General features: G+C 40.7%; 1 protein-coding gene across 3 annotated transcripts in view; it reads right to left on the bottom strand.

Annotated features, from left to right (window-relative positions):
• The window catches only part of MYPN (myopalladin), a 96,639-nt gene that overhangs the window by 18,623 nt on the left and 56,670 nt on the right, over window positions 1-21,346 (bottom strand). For all 3 annotated transcript variants that reach the window (XM_081158446.1, XM_081158445.1, XM_081158444.1), the window contains 6 exons: window positions 18,844-18,985; window positions 16,820-16,843; window positions 14,003-14,119; window positions 13,152-13,524; window positions 3,820-4,410; window positions 3,386-3,524 (listed from right to left, as the gene is read on the bottom strand). In XM_081158446.1, the coding sequence (XP_081014572.1) occupies window positions 3,386-3,524; window positions 3,820-4,410; window positions 13,152-13,524; window positions 14,003-14,119; window positions 16,820-16,843; window positions 18,844-18,985 (1,386 nt within the window). The remainder of the gene's footprint in view (window positions 1-3,385; window positions 3,525-3,819; window positions 4,411-13,151; window positions 13,525-14,002; window positions 14,120-16,819; window positions 16,844-18,843; window positions 18,986-21,346) is intronic.

A 21,346-nucleotide genomic window follows, 5' to 3' on the forward strand; every position in this document is an offset into this window, starting at 1 on the left:
AAATCCAAAATTTTCTACTTGGTCAAGAGTTTCATTATCCCATCTGAAACAAATTAAATCCCACTGTTGTGTGTTAATTCAGCAAATATTCACTGAGCACCTACTCTGTGCCAGACATAACAGGGCTAACACAATGAACAGGACACCCCCTAATCCCAGCTCCCCAGGAACTTGTGATTGGTGCGTTGTGGGTGGGTCCATGGCAGACAACATCGGGACACTTCACTACAGCGTCTTCCGGTGCCCAAGGTGGGCAACCTAAGGCCAATGGTTGTGTGGAATTTTTATTAGAAAAGGAATGGATGGCAAGACTTCTCCCCAAAGAGGACTTTTATAAAGAATTCATGGTAAGAGGTGAAAGAGGTAAGATTTAAATAGAGGAAATGACTAAGCAGCTTAGAGAAGGAGATTTGTAGAGGGACAAAAGGCAGAGCAAGAATTAGGTACTTTTTTCTCCCCCTGTCATACAGGACAGTATCTGGGAACTGCAGACAGTTTTTAAGAAGCATTAATTTTAAGAAAGGGAGAAAGGAGCAGAATAAAAAAAATGGGCAGGTTTTCAGAGAATTGAGGTCAAGGAGGAGAGTTGAAATGATATTAAATGTGTGTGTGTGTGTGTAGATTTAGAAATCAACAGTCAATAAATATTTACTGGGCTCAGAACGTCATGCTAAGTCGTGTGTGTATTAGAAACATTGGTCATGAGGCTTTAGTACATTTTGTGATCCTGGGTTCCTCTGCCTCTCAGATTCACCTTGCTAACCTAAACCATTTAAGTTTTATCGATGCTCAATGAGGGTCCACTGGTGGTGAATGATACCCTTTGAAATAAGAAATGATGCAGCCTAAAACCTTGAAATTGGGCACCTCTCTCCTGGCTTATCCACAACCCAAAGAAACTTTGTTGTCAACTTAGAAAGCTAAACATTTAAATAAATATGAACACCTGAATGGATAAGTATGAACATCTGAATAAATATGAACATCTGATGATACCTTTATATTGCTCAAACTTCCAGGAATCAGAAAGCAGATGTTAATTGATAATTAGAAATGGTATCTAAAACAAGTTAGCTGGAATAGTATGAGAGAGACGAAAGTGGTAGATATATCAAAGGAAACCCATTTTCTAAAAAAATAATTTAGAAGTTCGCTTTCCGAGGAGGAAATTATCTATAATCAATAATATTCATTGTTCAGGGACTTCTGATTTATTTTCATGCTCTGCATAATGCAGTAATGTTAGGCCACACAAATGTCCTAGTGCAGTTACTATTCTTCATTTGCTTAGGAATCAAATAGGGCAAGAGAGTCCAGCTTTCAGGATCTAAACGTTTTCTAAGCAAAACCAAAACAAAACAAATGCATACTCTTCAAAGAAATCACGTGCCTCCCCCTCATATGTGCAGGCTAATATGGAAGTGAGAAAACTGATCATTTTGGTTCCCATGTCCCTGGACCGCAGGTATAGATGGCTATCAATACACAGCATTTCTTTATTATTGTTCTACATTTTTCTATGCAAATTTTCTTCTTCTTAATTTTACTAATGGGCCACAATACACTTTAGGCAGTTCTTCATGACATTTTCGCTATCATTTCCCAAGGCAGCAGCAAATAAAACAGGATGGTCATCACTTTATCCCTCGAGACCATCATCTACCTCCCTAATGCAAGTATTCCCTCTCAGAGAGCGCCTTAGTTTCCTGAATTGCATTCGTGCGGCGTGGCTTTCGTTACCCAAGCCAGAGAAGGCAGTCTAAGACTAACCTACCCTAATAACTCTCTGAAGAACACTGACGCACGGCACAGATATCCAGATGGACAGTACCTAGATGTCTTTGAAACTGCTCTTAGTCCCTGCTATTTGCCCTGGAGTTAATCCACGATGGAGGTTTAATAAAGGGTTCTACTGGGTGTTTGGCACTCAACTTAGGGAAGTTCATGTGTACATGCGCTCACATTTCAGGTAATTAAGAGAAAAACCTTACTTTCTTCTGAGTTTGGCAATGGATTAGTATGGCTCTACCTATAGACTAACCAAATAGATCATGTGCTGACCTGGTATCATTTTTACAGGGTTCTAATTGTTCCCTCTCTGAGCTGTGAAAGACGTAGGCTGAACACAGCTCTGATTTCAACGGCACTTAGAAGGATTAACAACCACAAATAGATGACAGTATTATAGGAAAACAAATCTGCATTAGACAGAGCAACATTTATGGGGCTTGTAGGTAACTGTTGTCATAAAACTGAAAAAGGCAGCAGAGTCCCAGGGAAAATGTGAAAGTGTCCTGGACACCAGGGCGCTAGTTGTAGTTCCATCACTGACAGTTTAACAACTGTGCCTCAGTTTCTCCATCTAAAAGATGGGAGAGAAGAATAGTTGCCTTGGTATTTGCGTCCCAGAAATACGTATAATTTGGTGAGTAATTTAAAGTCAACTTTATAAAGGTTTTAAGCTGTACATTTTCAGAAGAATCCACTCCATAAAAATTGCCCAACATATAACACATTGTAAAATACTGTACACCATGGCTCCATTGGAAATAAGAGACTGAAACACTAAGGACAACAGCATATGGTCGGGAGATCGGGAGCCTCACTTCCAGCCTTACTTCCAGCACTTATGTACGAATTCCACAATATTTGGCATATAGTTTTGATTGAAATTTTATGTTGTATCTCAAAGTAGATTTCATCAGTTCCCATCTTGGCAAATAAATCCAAGAGTTAAGTTATTAAAATGTAAACCTGCATTTAAAAACACACACTCCATAAATGCAAAAGTAAATGACTCAGATAAGAAAACAGTCTTTCTCTTATTTGATGCTCACATATGGCTTAAGCAAGGATTTGTACAGATTGAACCACAGGATATTGCCTAATGGCTATTTCACATTTTAAACTAACTTAAAGATTGAGAGGAAATGGTGAGCAGACCTCCAGTCACATTAGATTGAAAGAGTCAGATGAAGGACAGCTTGAACCCAGCCCCTTAAAGTCTAGATCTTCTCAAGGCTCAGATATTGAACTATCTCAAAGACCTGATGGTGTCTGCCAAAACTGAACTGAGGGTTGCTAGAAGGGATGACAGAGCATCTAGTCTCTCTCTTTCTTTAACATATTCTGTTTTAGGTAAACACTATTCTGTTTTAGGTAAACAGTTAAGCTGAGTCAACTACAGGGGTAATCAGGAACTTTACATCCATGTGGATGGAGTTTACTACATGACCCTTGGCTAATCTGTGCTCTACCTTCCAAGACTGTGGTGACAACCTCACTGAGGTCAGATGACCTGAGCATCCCAAGGAGGAATGAATTAAGCAAAATTATTTTCCTTACACTGAAATTCCAATAAACCACCTGAACCCAACAATCTTACCTGCTGGTTTGATCTGATATCACTGAAATTCATTTTTTTCCCCAGGTCTAGAATCACTGCATTCTTAGCTTCGCGAATGTAATCATCATTCACTGGCTGGGGAGACTTTGTATTTTTCTTCATTAGTCCCTGGGATGGCCTGTAAAATAAATTCACACCTGACACACCCATGAAAAGCACTGGTCAGTGTAGAAAGGCCTAGAAATCAGTGGTTGAAGTGGCAACCAGACACCAGGAGTCACCAGGCACTTATGGAGGGTCTGTTGTGTACAAAAGTTGAGCACTGCATAGCAAATCTGTGTTTGTCGAGGTGTTTTCAATATTTTAATTACTAAATATTATTTCAAGTGATATGCCCTTTGTCCTATGGTGTTCGATATCCATTTTGTGTCTAATGGACATCTTGTACATGAAGAAATCTCGATGACACTTACGTGGACGGTGCACTTCTAGGCAGCCCCATGGCATTGGTGGGTGGGATGGTGGGAAGAGAAGGCAGGACGGAGCTGAGGAAAGCCACTGGATTCTGAATCCGGCTGGTGGGAGAGACAGGAGCTGGGGACACACAGCGGGGCTGGAACTGGTTTCCGCTGGAGATGGAAAATGTGAATGGCGGTTGTGCTGGCTCTATTGGACCTGGAGGGGGTGGCTCGTGTTGGACGGAAGCTCCTCCTAGGGATTTGGTTTGCAAGAAGGGGTGGGAAACTAAGAGGCTCTCTTTGCTCACTGTCCTCTGAATGGTTTGAGGAGCGCTGCTCAGGGTGAACACTGGAGAGCTGGAAGGCGATGAGGCTGCTGGGGTGGTGCTCGTGGAGGGGAAGAAATGCTTCGGCCGGGCCAAGCTGAACGTCTGCGAGGCAGGGGCCTTCACGTGCCTGCTGGATGTCATCCCAGCTGCGGGAGCGGTGGAGTTCAAAACACTCATGTTGAACGGAAACTCCTTAGGAGATGAAGGAGACGGGTTCTGCAGCTGCTGTTGTTCCAGTAAGACTTGGTTGTGAAGCTGTTGGAGCTGACTGGAGTCGCTGCACAAGGAAACGAGTGGGGAGAGAGAAGGGAAACATCACCACCAGCACCGCCCATCAGAACACCTAGACAGGCTGTTTGCAACTTTATGCTGATTAGGAGCACACACCAACTCTCCCGAAATCAGCTAATCAAGAGCTTGCGAGCTGTTTCTCCTTTCTAAATCTGTTTTGTTGTCTGTAAGAAGGAAGAAGGCCAGTCCATATGTAACTCCAAGGCATTTGTGTGGTGACCCTGGAGTGTGCAACACAGTGGCCCATTTTAATGTTTACAAGTTGAAAAAAGAAACAATGGTCTTCTCGTTGGGAGTGCTCACAGCTGTGGGAGGAACAGATTGTATTTCAGCTGGAAGCACGGGGCTGGCTATGTGCTGGTGTGAGTTGCTGCAGGGGCTGAATTCTCCAAGCCAGCCTGCTGTGCTCCTCACTGTGTCTCATGTGACAGCAAACCTCCGCAAAGCGGCTGGATGTGTCTCACTGTGTCTCTCCTCTCCTGACAGCAAAGCTGTATAGAAAAGGTGACCGACCATATGCCCCGATACATCCTAGACTGTCCCGGTTTACACTTGTTTTCCTAGCATAATTATTAAGTTTCTTTCGGTCTAAAAAATGTCATGATTTAAATGATAAATTATATGGTCCCCTCTAATCATAAACATTGCCGTAGACTTTTTTGTTTCTAAACAGAAAAAGGAAGTCAAACTGGGAGCAGTTCCTTCATTTATAGGAACCTGAGTCACAGATGCTAGACATGATTTGCCTTAAGTCCCACAGTCTATTTAATCTCTTTTAGTAAACCAATTATTTTTAAAGAATAGAAATGTCTAAGAGTCATATATGCAGAACATTGCTGGGCTGTCAACCTTTGCTGTTTAGAGAATCTATTCTTAAGTGAGTGACCACAGGAAGACCCACAGGTGAGACTGCAGTGCCCCATGGCCACGTGGTTTTATGTTCTTTGGAAACACAGAGGGTGATCTGTCCAATATGAGATCTATTAATGCAAGGTTTTGAGGAGGAAACAAGATGGCTCATTGGTAACAGCTGCACCCGCTGCCTCCCACAACCACATCAAAATGACAACTAAAATACAGAACCACCGTCACTCAGAGCCTCCTGAGATCTGGCTGAACAGAAGCCCCACAACCAGGGATCTGAAGAAGCATGGGGAGTGGTAGAAGGGGCGGAGATGCGGTGGATCGGGGCTGAATCATGGAGACAGGGCCACAGGCCCACACCGGGTGCCACAGGGTAAACCCGGGAGGGAATCTTGGCGGTGGGGGGTTCCCAGAGGAGTGAGGGGTCCCAACCCCACAGCAGGCCCCCAGCCCAGGGCTCCAGGGCCGGGAAGAGACGTCCCCACAACTCTGGGCTGTGAAACCAGCGGGGACTGTCCCTGAGGGTCACTGAGGCTGCGGGAGCCCCAGGCTCTCCTCTTAAAGGGCCCGGCACGGACTCACTCGGACGCTCCCTCTGAGCCCAGCGCCGGGCAGCAGCTTGAAAGGACCTGAGACACTCGGGGAGGAACTAACCTGCCTGAAGTTGGGGCGAGAGCTGGAGGGGCGGCTTCCTCCCAGACAGAAGGGCTGGCGGAGGCCCTGGCTCCTTTGGCGAGTCCTCCCCGCACACAGCAGGCAGGCGCCAGGTTTGAATCCCCAGCACCTGACTCACCCCTCTGGCCCCGCCCCGGGATTCCCGGAGGCCCCGCCCCTGCCCACCTGCAGCTCATCCAGGCCATTTCCAGGGGCTTTTCTGTGCAAGTGGCCTCTCCAGCCTCATGCTTAGGACTTTCCTAAAATCTCTCAAACAAGCAGCAGGGGGCCCCATATGGCTTGATAAGTGGCCCCGGGCCTGGCACTAGCTGCAGCTGCATTGGCTCATAGCTTGGCCTCTCCTGGGCACCTCCAAGCCCAGCACAAGTAGCAGCCAACTACGGTTTGCTGTGTAGCTCATGCTGGGTGGCCCTGGGCAAGGCACTGGCACAGGCTGACTCTGCACCTCCCGGGAGGCCCCAGAGACAGTGCACTTGGTGTTCAGACTCGACCACGCTGGATTACAACCCTTCCACATCCATGAGTGACACACTCAAGGAGCACACTTGGTGAACACCAAAGCTCCACTGAAGTAAATCCTGCTCCATAGGGGTGTCTCCAGCACAGCAGCTCTTTGGCTGTAGTTGCAGCTGGTCCTCACAGCTGATTGGCCTGGGGGTCAATTCCTCCCAGTGATGCCAACAGCAACCAAGGCTCAACTACAACAGGACAGTGCACACAGCCCACAGAGGGGAGCACCTAGAAGGTGCAGCTAAGGTGACTGGGGAGGCTGAGCCACTGGACCCTACAGGACACCTACTACACAAAGCCACTCTACAAATTCCAGGAGACATAGCAGCTCTGCTTCATACACAGAAATAAACACCTGGAAGCAGTCAAAATGCGGAGGCAAAGAAACATGTCACAAAGGAAAGAACAGAAGAAATCTCTAGAAGAGGAACTAAATGAAATAGATTCAAGCAAGCTAACAGATACAGAGTTCAAATTTTGTTTATAAGGATGTTTAAGCAGACTATTAGGGAAATAACTGAGAAAATCGATAATGTAATAAAGTACCAATTTGAAATGAAGGCTACACGAACTGAAATGAAGAATAATTTACAGGGAATCAACAGTAGAGTAGAGGACGCTGAGAATCAAATCAGCAATTTGGAACATGAAGAAACAAAAAACACCCAACCAGAAGAGCAAAAAGAAAAAAGAATCCAGAAATATGAAGATAGTATAAGGAGTCTCTGGGACAACTTCAAGAGGCCCAACATTTGTATTATTGGGGTGCCAGAAGGGGAAGAAAGAGACCAAGGAATTGAAAACCTATTTGAAAAAATAATTACAGAAAACTTCCCCTACCTGGGGAAAGAAATAGACTTACAAGTCCAGGAAGCACAGAGGGTCCCAAACAAGAGGAACCCAAAGAGGCCCACAGCAAGACATATCATACTTAAAATGCCAAAGGTTAAAGACAAAGAGAGAATCTTAAAAGCAGCAAGAGAAAAGCAATTAGTTATCTACAAGGGACCACCCATATGACTGTCAGCTGATTTCTCAACAGAAACCCTGCAGGCCAGAAGGGACTGTCAAGAAATATTCAAAGTGATGAAAAACATGGAACTGCAACCAAGATTGCTCTACCCAGCAAAGCTATCATTTAGAATTGAAGGTCAGGTCAAGAGCTTCACAGATAAGAAAAAGCTAAAGGAGTTCATCACCACCAGACCAGCACTACAGGAAAAGTTGAAGGGTCTTCTTTAAGAAGCTAATGAACAAAAGATTCTGATGAACTAAATAGATCCAGAGACATTGACGCATGTAACAGACGATCATATTTCAGAGGAAAGAGGGAAGGGGGGTGGAGGGTGGGAAGAGATTAACCAAAGAAATTATATGCATAAATGCATAACACATGGACACAGTCAATAACGGGGTGAAGGCCTGGGGAGGGGGTGGGAGTGAAGTGGAGGGGGTCAATTGGGGAAAAATGGGACACCTGTAGTACTTTCAACAATAAAGATAAATTTTTAAAAAATGCAAGGTTTTGTATTTGTTTGTCATCAAGAAAGTCAGCACCAGCAGCAATAATTTTGAACCAGAAGGTTCTCCAAACCTTGATTTCTCCTAATTCTTAAAGCTTAACTTTTTCCTTTCCCTCATTAACATTTCTGATACACAATATATGGAAAAGTAACTTCACAAAATAGAGACCCGCCTCCACTTTCATTACTGTTGTCAAATGGTACAGACTGTGCAATCCTTTGCTCATCTACGAAAACTTTTGTCTTGAGTTAAACTAAGAATTCAGGAGTGTTAGCACATTACCATGGTAACTTCTCTGCCTTTTTTAGAAGTGAGTTTTTAAGCTGAGAGAATAAAGTAATATAATTAAACATTAATTACACTTTTTATTTCATCATTGATGAAAGATTCAGCAATTAAGAGAAGCAGAAATGTTTTTGTGAGATTATCCTTAGGAAAAATACATACAATTAACTTCATTTCTGCTGGTGTTGATAATCCCAATGGCATGAAAATGCAGAACCTAAATTTTTACTGGACCACATATTGAGCAGGTCACAGTTGTGACTGCTTTCGCAGAGAGGCAATGCTGCGTAGTTTTCAGGATGTGTTTGGACTGTTGTCTGAGTAAATTTTAATCTGATGACATTGCATAAATATTTTATTATGGTTTTGGAAGTAGAAAAAGTAGTATGTGAAAAGGAAGTAATCTTAGAAAGATAAGGTGGCAAAAAGGGGCCAGGAAGTCATTTGTCTTGACTGATTGTCATTTTACTTTACTTCCCACTGAATAAAAACTAAGAACCAGTTATTTTACTTTAAGACTCAAATGGTCTGTTAGTCCGTATCATTCAGTGCAGTATAATGGATTGCAGAGGGGGCTGAAACCTTGAACATAATGATATATGAGATACAGTGTCAAATTGTTTTGATTTATCTAAGATTCTAGAAAAATTCATTTGAGAATAATATCTCTTTTTGTTTGAACAGTTGTGTTTTTGTTTTGCTTTTTCATTTTATTAAACTCTATCTTGTTCAGAGGGAATTTAAAACAGCTATTTGGACTCATTCATTCTATCAAGACAAGGTGTCAAGTACATCATTCAATGAACTTTTATTGAATCTCTTATGTGCCTAGTTTGCTAGGTACTGTAGGAGATACAAACAGCCTCAGATAGTATGAGCTATTCAGGGCTCAAAAATCTTACTACATATACATGTAACACAAATAACCAGTGGTTATTTACAGATAACATATGGAATTTACTTGCATTTAATAATGAAGGTATGTTAATGAAAAATAAAGGCAGGGAAGATTAATTATAAAGCATACCAGTTCTAAAATCCTGAGTAACCTAATTCAAAGGAATAGCCTGCTGTAAATTTCTATATGTTCAGCTGTTCATTTCTTGTTGCTATAAGGGTTTCTGAAATCAGGTTTATACCCAAGCTTTCTTCCTGAGATTTATCAATTTTCTTGGGTTACTTGAAAGTTTCTCCTCTTTTGCCACAATTTAAGCACTATACTCAAGAATATAGGCTCTGTAGACACACACGTAGGCCCTAATCCTGGCTCTACCGCTCATTATTGCGTGGGTTTGGGCAGTTTCTAGACTTTCCCGACCCTGATTTCCCCCTAATTTAATAGGAATAAGTAATACCTCTTGATTTTGTTGTGAGAATTGATAAATAAATCACCAAAAACATACATATAAATGGTCAACAAATGGTGGGTATTATACTTTTTAGTTACTGAGCTACAAATATCAATTTCAAGATTTCTAAGAATGAAAACCAGTTTCAGAATTATAAGGATGCTTCTTGTGGCTTCTGGAATACAAAAGAATTTCTTAGGGATTCTTAACTGTCAAGATACAATGTCAAGGACAAACACAACAAAACAAACTTGCGATACTGTATCCAGTACTTTTGAAAGCAATTTTGGCAACAACAACTTTGGGCAGTGTGTGTTGGAGCCAGCTTGGGATGCCTCTGGAGATCAGACTGTACACATCTCATTCCTGCTCCCAGTTCAATGACCTTTCTCTAGTAGCTTGAGATCAGGCATGGTGGGAAGAAATTTGCAAGCGCTTCAATCAGGGCCTCCCTTCCTCTGCCCATTGTTAAAACATTTGCCAGCACATCACTGATCAGGATAACCAACTCTGAGTAAATCTGCCTCTGCAATCAGCTTTTAGCTGTGGTTTTAGCAATGGTTACCTCGCTGGCTGCACATCAGAATCATCTGGAGAGCATAAAAGACAGACAAACCTCATTGATTTAGGCACCACTGCCCAGAGAGTCAACTGGTTTGGGAAAGGATCCAGGCATCGTTATTATTATCTTTTAAAATGTAGGTCAGTGGTTTTTAAGTTTTAGCGAGCTTAAGAATTCTCTGGAGGGTCTAGTTAAAACACAGATTTCTGGGTCCTCGCCCCAGAGCTTCTGATTCAATAGGTTGAGTGAGACCTGAGTGCATTTTATCAAACTTCCAGGTGAGGCCAATGCCGTCAGTAGCAAGGCTCTCGGTGATTCTTGCATGTATCCAGGACTGAGAACCTCTGCTCTAAAGAAACACTCATCCCAAAGTATAAGCTTTTCCAGTACATTCTATTTTTGCCTAACATTTTACTCGCTTTAAATGTTATTGTCTTTTCCTGGGTGTAGAGGGGTGTGTGAAGGGGTAAGGTGGGGTGATAAAGGGTTGTAACTCAGGTTGTTCAACTCCAGACCAGTAATGTCCAACCTGGCTGCACATTAAAATAACCTATGGTGAGATTCAGATTCAATTGCATGGGAAGGAATAAACATTTTTTTAAAGCTCCATATTTTATTCTAGAAAGTAGCCAGGATGAAGAATCGCTGATCTAGGCAGCTTGGTATTCAAGTTGAAAACTTCAAAGTCTGAATTATCTAGGTCCTGGCAATCACAGTGTTTAAAAACGACAGTTTCCCTCTGTTGCACTTTTAATATCTCTAAGAATTATACCTGTGTTCATATGAATAGCAAATTGAAGGAACGGCAGATTATTCAGAGAGCCAAAATATTTTAATGCAGAACCTAAAAGATTAAAACTAATGAGGTTAAAACCAGTAAGACAAAGTTGTAGCCACGTGGATTCAAGGGTGTGTGTGTGTGTGTGTGTGTGTGTGTGTGTGTGTGTGTGTGTGTGTGTGTGTGTGTGTGTGTGTGTGTCTCTACCAATACAAACCTAAGAGAAAATTTTAAAAAGGCAAAAAATATTTAAAAATTATACTAGTGCTGAGGACTGGAATTTTAAGGGGCGTCACTACATAATTAGTAGAAATAATTTTTACATTCACTGAAAGTCTCATGTGGCAGATACTGTTGGCTGGCTACTTTGTAAAAGAACTTGATTTTATTCATGGAGGCAATATGTGCAGCTAAAGACTACATTTCCCAGCCTCCTTCATGGCTGGTATGACATGTGATTACGTTCTGGCCAATGAAATATAGGTGGAAGATTTGGGTAAGACCTAAGAAGTCTTCTTAAAAGGAGTCTGACATCAGGACTTTCATCCATTTGCCCTTCCTGCTGCTTGAAATGCAGACGTGATGACTAGGCCACCATTCTGGGCCATGAGGGGACCTGGAGAAGTAGCTGGTGCTAAAGATGGCAGAGCACAAAGATAGGAGACTGGGTTCTTGATGACTAGGGAGCCACCCTAACAGCCCCAGACTGCCCAACGGATTTCCTTTATGGGAGAGAAAAACAAGCCCTCACGTGTTTAACTGTTAGTTCGGGTTTTCTTCAACATGAAGCTAAGCCTAATCCTATCTGACATTCCTAATAGCCCTGAACAGTGGTGGGCCAAGCATGAACCCAAAAATCTTCAAAGAGAGATTGGTGGAGTGCATACGCAAAGAGGAAACAGGAGGCGCTCAGGAAGTCGGAGGGTGACAGAAGCCAGACTAACTGTGACCCCAGCTCCCAGCCGCTTAGTTCGCCTTCTCTGCAGGGCCTGGCTGTGTTGTTTCCCACCCTGCACAGATCCCTACAATAGCCTCTTCCCCCCTTTTTACCCTAAATGGATTCCAATTTCCTGGGACCAGCAGAATCTTGAGGGGACAGAGACAATTCTGGATGTGACTCGCTAAGAGGCATGTTTTGTAAAATTTAATTGTATGCTCTGAATTTGCCTTATGTGGAAGTGAGAATATAAAACTAAACAATGTGAACTGCTTGCAATGAACATCCTGCGTTCAGCACTGCGAGACACGCGATGGGAGTGCACATACTGAAGATTTGAATGCTGCTATTTAAAAGCTTATGTAATTATAAACACGATTTTTATCATTTTGATGTGTGGGTCAAGCACAGCAGAACAGTAGTATCGTGTTCTGTGTTTGCTTTACTGTGGAGGAACATTTAAACATTGCAATATGTCTCTGATGGAGACTCTCTGATAGAGCAGGGTGGGGAACCTTTTATTCTGCCAAGGGCCATTTGGATATTTATAACATCATTCTCGAGCCATACAGAACTATCATCTTAAAAAGTAGCTATGAACAAAGCTCCTAGAGTTATTGAATTTTGAGTCCCACCTGCTGTTGCTTTGGCAGGGCCAGACCAAACAATTTCGCTGGCCGTATACAGCCCTCGGGCCGGAGGGTCCCCACCCCTGCTCTAGTGGGTTAGGGCAACAACCACATCAGTCTCCTAAGGTGAGTCTGAAAACCCGGCCTTCTTCTTTCACCCCATTATATTTATACACAACCTACTGTGGTCACCACAGCACATCTAGCCAAAGCAAAGAACTGTCTAAAAAATACTAAACATCTTTTCCATAATGAATACAAATCTTAAGTTGAAGCAGAAATGGGAAATATAAGGATGAAATTACCAACTATTGGGGCTACTAGAGGCAAGAAGGGGCTTTTGAAGGGGAGTATAGCAACACCTTCCCTGGAGCCCTCTGACATTAGACACACATCTTTGAACTGGCTTAGGTGGAACATTACTTGGAGGTAGAACATTAACAGTAACGGTGATAGCGATAGTGCACTTAGATTGATGTAAGGATGATGGTTTTTCAAGCATTTAAAGTATATTCTCTCATTCTGTGATTCCCCTTTCTGCTCCATCATTTTTAGGAAGGGAAGACTCGGAGAAGCTCACAGGCGCTCGGTTACCCACTGTAATTTTTACTCACAGTTTGGGTTTGGCCAGGACGGGAGGGGGCTCTTTGACAGGTGAGGAAGGCTCTGGGACTTTTGGCCCCTGTCCATTGAATCTGTCCAGGAAAGAATCAGGCCTGGTCTGGTTGCTGGTCGCCACGCCGCCCTCAGGGGACACTTTGCTTCCTTTGTCATCTTCAGGCAGGTTGAAGTGCACTCGGAGCCCGATCCTCGAGCTGGACCGGGGCTCGTTGTGGTTCACCAGAACCCCTTCGAGTTTGGGCTTAGGGGGGTGTTCCGCAGAAGGGGGCTGTGGGTTGGGTGGGGACGGCTGTTGCTCAGTAACAGCCAGGTTGGTGGTGGAGTTGGCCGAGTGAAGAGCCCCGTTATTTCTGAGGTCTTCATTTCCTGAAATGACAGTCACAGGACCAGAGCTGTTAGCCTCACTCAGTGAGACTGAGGTAGGGTTGTAACCCCAGGTTGGGGCATGTGCCCAACCAGGTGATTATATTAACAGAGAAAATGCTTGTCAAAAACAGAGAACATAATCTGGGGCATTAAAGGATGGTGAGGATATAGGGGAAAAGCTAAACTAGAAATCTAAGTACTGTTTTGGAAAGAATATTAGAGGTTTATATAAAACCAAGGAGATTTTTTCTTAGAGTATAATAGGTAACAGTAGGACAACTGGGGTGGTGGTGGCTATAAATGCAATAAGAAATTGAAAATTGGATATTGTTTAAGAACACTTTCCTCAATAATTCAATTTTTCTAGAGAGAGTCAAGTTAGCTTCATGCAAAAAGCAGGAAGGAAGGAATTATAAATTCTCCATACTCACATTCAACATCATGATCTGAATTGTCCCGGCATTTGAAGAGCTCTTACCTCTTACATCTAGCTGTGCAATGCTTGACACTGTGCCGTACTTGTTGCTTGCAGTACACGTGAAGCACCCAGAGTCTTCTGCAAATACTTCAGCAATGACCAAAGTACAAATCTCCTCTAAATGCCAGCAAAACAGAATGGTTACTGACTTAATTAGGAAAATGGAGTTATGGAATTTACTGACATCAGATGGAGATTCTATAAAAGTCAATATAAGAAGTTGATTATATTAATTGTTTGAAAATAATTAGTCCAAACAATTATTTGATTGAATGGACTGATTAGCAGACTAAATGAGTAAAAGCATATAGAACAAATAGCTCCATGGACACTATTGACAAGAGACTATTATGATAATATAATATATTATGGATTCTCAAATTATCTTCTATTTTTATGTCATCAGTTCAGATGACAAAAATAGAACTGAAGAACAAAAAACTTTTAAAAAAATCCCAGAAACAAATTAGGAGTTAAAGTAAAAGGAGGTTTGTATGAAATAAAAGGATTAATAAAACATTTTTTTAAAATACCAGTCTCTCACTATATCTGTGGGGAACTTTGGCAGTGAGGTAATTTTAAAGAAAAGCCACAATTTAAAACTGAATGATAAATAGTTTGCTTAGCTAATAGTAATTAGCTGGTTGAATAACTTGAAATTCTAGGTGAAAGACAAGTGAAATGCATTTTTTCCCTTTGTAATACTATGATAATTCTTATGGATTACTCCCAATACACAGCACGAACCCTCTTTCAAATAACTATGAAATTCTTATACTTAGATATTCTTTGACAGCTAATGAAGAGATAACTAAGACAGTAGCCTAAACCCCCAGTTATCACCCAGTAGACCTGACATTAAAAACAAAATTAATAAAAGCATAGTTGTATTTGGAGAAACTTGGCATTGCCGCGCTTCATGATAACCGAATTGAATTAACTGGACAACCTCTGGGAAAACTGGACAGGAAGCCAGGGCAGACCGTGTTGAGCACCTGCTGGGTATCTCTGCATCTCCCTCCTCCTTAGTAACAGAACCCTGACTTTGTCTACCCGCCTCAGAGGGGTCATGTGCTTCAAGGCAAGCTGGCCCCGCCAGCCTCAGGTGGTGAATTGTGATGGTCATGCTACGCCAGTCCTGCTAACTCTATTCTTGCTAAGTGATAGCATGTGACACAAGCAATTCCTGTCAATGAGATATTAGGGAAAGTCTCCTGGAGAGTTTGTGGGAAAGTTTTTCTTGTTCATCGCATGAGACAAAAGAGTGTTATTCCCTACTTTTGCTTCTGAATATTGTCATCTGCATGTAATATCCGTAAGTGTGGCAACTGTCTTGGGTATATGAGTAGAATCAGCCAAAGAGGATACTCTGAAGATGGCAGAAGGGAAAATGGAAAAAAGGCTTTGCCCCTGATGATCTCTGAGATGCTAAATTAACCCATCTCAAGACTGCCGTTTCTTAGGGCATATTGCTGTGTGAGGAAATATGCTTTTCTTATTGCTTAAGCCACTTTTAGCTAGGTCTTCTTTACTTGCTGCCCAAAGAATCCTAAATGATAGAGAGGCAAAGTTTGGTTTTGGTCCCACTCTGTTCTTTCTCTGAGTCCCTAGCCTATGCTTCCTTCTCTCTGTTCCTCTTCCCAAACATTCCTGTTTTTCTTTTTCAGCAACCTGCTCTTGGGAAACGATCTGATAAATTCATTCATGCTACAGTGTACCTGCCTGATCAGATGGAAAGCATAGTCTCCAAAGGATACTTGCAGTATACAAGGTAGAAGGAAGAACTCTCGGGCTGTGAGATTTTAGATCGCAGAGCTGGGAAAGGCAGGATTTGTCGTGGGCAGGGATCCCTTTTGAGTGACTCTGAAATTATTTTGTATATGGGATTGCCGAGTGAAAACGCCTGCTTTGGATGACTGTGTCAAAAGCCTAAAATATTTTCAAGGGGAAAACCACTTCTCCACTACAAACAGTGAGAGAGTAAGATCCCTCTGGTCTTCACTATGTATCCCCAACGGCCTAGTGCAGGGCTGTGCAACGTGCATGTTCATTGTCTACTGCTGGAATGCCTTCCCATTCAGTTTTCTGTAGAGAGTTATTAACCCAAACTATCCTTCTTATCCAGGGGTAAAAATACTATGTGCTATTTCAGGGTGATTGCAAGGAGGACATTCAGATGTTTATGCTTAGATTGTGAGTGACTTGTGTTCTTTAAAGGTAAGAGTTTCACCTACTTGTCATTTCCATGTCATCTTAGTGTCCTTCCAACCAAATCTAATACCATCCCGGACATTTTATTGATTCTACAAATTTCAAAATCTGATGCATAAGTTTTCAGAAGCATAGGCTGTGAAATTGGAATTGATCTAGCATAATGGAAATTGCTCTGCCCAATTTGGGGAGGTTATGAGTAGGGGCCAAGGAAAGAGGGAAGATATTCCTAAGAAATATTTCTCAATACCAAGAACTAACTGCATTCATATTAGGTATTGAATACATATTCCAAATTTGCACATGTTCTCCTTCTTTCATTCCTCTACAGTAATAGCTAGAGTTGGTTTGGATCTTTTCCCTAAAACTTTATTTTTCACTTTTTCCTGACCCCGGTGTAATTTCAATATGTTTTGTTATATACAGGGTGTCCACAAAAAGGTATACACACACTCTGAATAATTATAAAGGCAGCATTTATTAAAATACATTCCATTTTCATTTAACAGCTATCAGCTGTTAAAGTGTGTATACATTTTTGGGGGACACCCTGTATATCAAATTACTGATCACACACTAATAAATTAAAGTTAAAATGATCTTTACCTGGCTCTGCCATGGATCGAGGTTCTAAAAGAAAAAAAAATTAAAAGATTCTTAGCATTTATTTTAGTGAGCGAGAGGCTATATTTTCATAAGAAGCTCCCTATAGAATTTCAGTCACTTGCATACTCATGAGTGATTTGTTAAGGTTAAGCTGTAAATATTAAGTAAAATGAGCTAAGCACCAATGACCTCCACAGGGACAAGATGGTTGTCACCCAGGGCAGCAAGAGAGCTGTTAACTAAATGATGTTGCGGCACCTTGAGAAGCACCTGGGTTCCACTTGGGACACATAAACCTTAGGTGAGGAAAAATTACTGAGCTAGCTAGGATTCAGAGACGATTGGCTGTTATTGGTACCCATTCAGCCTTACGTGAGAGATTATTCTTGGCTTTGGGCCTAATAAAATGTAGACGATACCTCCAAGGTTTCTAATATTAAGAGCTTCAGGATAGATGACAGGTTCCTTGAGAGCCTGCCCTTTATCTTAAGATTCTTTGGCATTCCTGAGAGGGCCCGCTGGGTACTGCATACAGGTGCTCAATTAATGTTTACCAATTGCAGGCACTCAGGAAATAGTTGTTGAACTTAGTTACAGTCTTCTACACTGATAGAATATTGATGTTTTCCTCTCAGTTTCAATGGTATTCAGAATATATTATTGCTGCTGCTACTGCTGTTAAATTTCATAATAGTTTGATTCATATATCATACTGATCCAAGTACTACTATTTTGTGATAGACAGAAACAAATGAACAAAAAAAGCAAATTTCAATGTATTTTATGCTGAAATTGGTCAAGGTGAAAGCACTTATGCAACAAGAAAGGAAGAATTAACCACTTGTACATATAAACAATTCTTACAATTAAAAAAAAAATCTAATATAAAAAATGAGCAAAGGATATAAACAGGTAATTTAAAAATAAAGAAATACAAAGACCAAATAAATATGAAAAACAGTTCCATCCCACATCTAATTAGTGAGGTGTGGATGAAAAGAGGTGTTTCCATTTGGGGCCTATAAAATTAGTGAAGATAAAAAATGTTTAATCGCCATGATCAGTGAAGGTATGAGATAAAAGGCATTCCCTTATATTGCTGGTTGTAGTAAAATATAGCTAGGACAACATGTGTCCCAGTTCAGCTGGGATAAACCTGGCTTATTCCTGGGATCTCTGTGTAATTATTAATACTACTCTCTTTCACTCCCCAAAGTGTCCCAGATTGGATGATAAACTATGTGGTCATCCTAAATTTAGTTCAACCTTTTGGGATGGCATTTTGGCAATATACAGGGGTGGACAAAAGTAGGTTTACAGCTGTTCGTATGGAAAAAGACAATAGTTTCATTAATTCTGTGTTTCATGTACTCACAACTGTAAATCTACTTTATCCACACCTATATATTAAAAGTCTAAAATATGTGAATTTACAGTAGTAATTCTAGTATGTGAATTTATTTTATATCCACAAAGATTTTCCCTGTTAACATGCACTGAAGCATAGTTTATAATGGTAAAAATTTGTGAACAAACTAAAAGTTCAACAATAGGAAATTAAATAAATATGAAATTGATTATATTGATTTATTTATTTTTTTAAGTAAGAAAGGCTTATATTTATTATCATGGAAAGATGTTCATGAAATGTTGAGTAAAAAAATTAATTTACCAAAAAAAGGATGATTTACAGTTGACATACAATATTATATTAGTTTCAGGTGCTCAACCCAGTGATTAGACATTTATATAACTTATGAAGTGCTCACTCCAATAAATCTAGTACCTATCTGACACCATAAAAAAGTTTACAATTTATTTTTATTAAAAAATATTCATGGAAAAGTTTTTGGAGACTATACACCAAAATATTAATAAGGTTTAGTTTGGGGTATTATGATTACAAGTGATTTTTATTTTATTCTTTTTTATTATATTTTAATTGGCTGTTAAAAATTATAAAAATCAATGTATACATTTATAAAAATTAATTATAAAAAAATAATTTTAAAGCATCAACTTACTTTTCTGTAAAATTCTAAAATCTGGAGAATCTTCTATCAAGGTCCCTTCTCTATACCACTCAACTTTAGGAGATGGAGCTCCTTTTACTCTGCATTCAAAGACAACCAGCTGACTCTCAGAGGCTGATAAATTTTGTAACATCTATAATGAGAAGAACATTATTAGAACCCAAGAATGTACATTTTAAAAATCTAGTTCCAGTGCTGAATTTTAGAAAAAGGTACCATTGCCTCTGTATCTGGATTTTCTCCAAATCTTCTCTATCTCCAGCAGCTTCAATTCTGTGGATGTCCAGTAAGTCTATTTTTGAAGATTAGGGCTCAGAAGCATCTGGACCCTTATGAAGCTTTTCCTCACTTTCTCCTTCCTTTTCCTCTTTGTTGCAGTGCCAGACAAATTTATTAAATACTAGGCAAAACACTTAGAGGTGTTCCCAAAATGCTAATTTTTTGGTAAAGTACTTCTGTTCTTAAATGCCCAAGTGGGATTTAGTTTCCAGAAATAATAGCAATTTTAAAAATCTGCAGTGAGTATCTACTAGGTGCACTCAGCATAGGAGTAATGTATTTTTTCCACATGGGAATATTACTGTCTGTGAGGTCTAAAATATCTGTAGTCCAACTAACTGACTCTGTTTTCCTGGCTTTGCCTTATTTACATTCTGTAGTCCTGGAAATTAACTTTTGTTTTCCTTACGTGTTCTTTACAGTATAGCTTCAACATCTGTTCAGGGACACAAACAATGACAATCTCTGTGAAATCATAGTCACATGTGGAGTCTTAGGTCATGGTAAAGTATCTTATAATTTTGTAAAGGTGTCATTAAACGTTTTCCCACACTTCCATGAAAAAAGGTTTACAAAAACCACTTTAAGCTGTAACATACCAATATATTCCACAATAGACTCCATGGGAGAATGGAACTCACATTTTCCCTTCACAACTAGTCTTTCACTCATGATTGGTGAACTTAAAGTCACACATTCATTTATGTAGTAGGTGCTGCATTTGATTAGGAAATGTTTCTTTGGCATGTGTATGAGCATATTTTTGTTTTCGATTTTGGCCCAAAGATTATAAATGTGGAAAGGTTATGATTAACATCCTCCACAAGCTCTTTTAGTAACAAATGCTGCAAGGCTTTCTATTATTACAATTATTGCTTCAGAGAAGGGGATAGCCAGTATTTTTATTTTTTGTTTTTGTCATTCACTCTTATAAATATTTTGTGATTGTTTACAGCTCTGGTCTGAATAATTTGTGATATTTTGTGCGTGGCTGTATCATATTTACGGCATTTGTCTAAGGACTTAGTATGGCTTCAGTTACACTAGGAGACTTTTACCTCAGAGGGGTGTGCAAGTTAATATTGGGACAGCCAGGGGGCGATGTAGCTCAAAGTTAGTATTTTGGGTTTTTTTTTTTGCATTTCTAAATTTGTTCGCTGAAGTAATTCAGGATGGGATTTGCAGAGCGGTATCTGAATTAATAAGGAATGATTTGATTAGAACCTTTTTATTCCTTGTGTACCCCAAACAACATATTCTAGTGACAAGAATGGAAAGCTCCCCCTGGCCGGTGTGGCTCAGGTGGTTGGCGTGTTGTCCCGTACACCAAAAGGTGGCAGGTTCGGTTCCCGGTCAGGGTGCATACCCAGGTGACGGGTCCAATCTCCAGTGCGGGCATGTGTGGAAGGCAACCGATCGGCGTTTCTTTCTCTTTAAAATCAATTTTAAAAATCAATTAAAAAAATAAAGAATGGAATGCTCTAAGCAAACACGGGACATCAGTGAGTCTTGAGTGCTCCTGGCAAGCTGGTAAATGTGCCCTCCGCCCTGACATCTGAGCAAATTCTGTGTGAAAATAGAAGCTTTGGGGCCTATTGAGTACTTTCATGGCAGTTAGACATTTCCCTGGGATTCACATATAATGGAGTTTCATTTCTTCTTCAGGCAAACAAATTAGAAAAAGACACAAACAACAACAACAACAAAAAGGTGGTGATGGCAGAGTGATGCATAAACAAAATGTGGCACATTTTAAAAATAGGTGTCAGCAGAATGAGGCCAATCTATATGTTTGCACATGACTCACAGTTCAGTTCAGATATATAAGCCAACTCTCAATCTGCAGAGGTTACACCAAAGCCCTGCTTGCAAGAGGATCTCCTTGAGAAAATATGTTGCTGACAATTGAGACCAACATTATTGCTATTATTCCCTTAACAGTGACAGCCAAGACCTTTGTTCTACATGGGAGTCCAGCCAAGATACCTGAGATACTCAGTGTATGGAATATGCCCACTAAATGTCTGTGATATAAGAGAGAAGCTCATTCCAGTGTGACACATCATCATTACTCAGTAAAGGAAGGGCCAAGGGTCATCTTACAAGCCACTTAGACAAAGTCATGGAAAGTCATAGTCTGAAGGACAATGAGAGTTGTTATTGCTGAAAACTGCTTTTCTGCAAAAGTCTCATGGGAAGGAACTGGCACACGATG

This window comes from Miniopterus schreibersii (assembly GCF_964146895.1).
Source record: "Miniopterus schreibersii genome assembly, chromosome: 14".
In the NCBI taxonomy this organism is placed as follows: domain Eukaryota; kingdom Metazoa; phylum Chordata; class Mammalia; order Chiroptera; family Miniopteridae; genus Miniopterus; species Miniopterus schreibersii.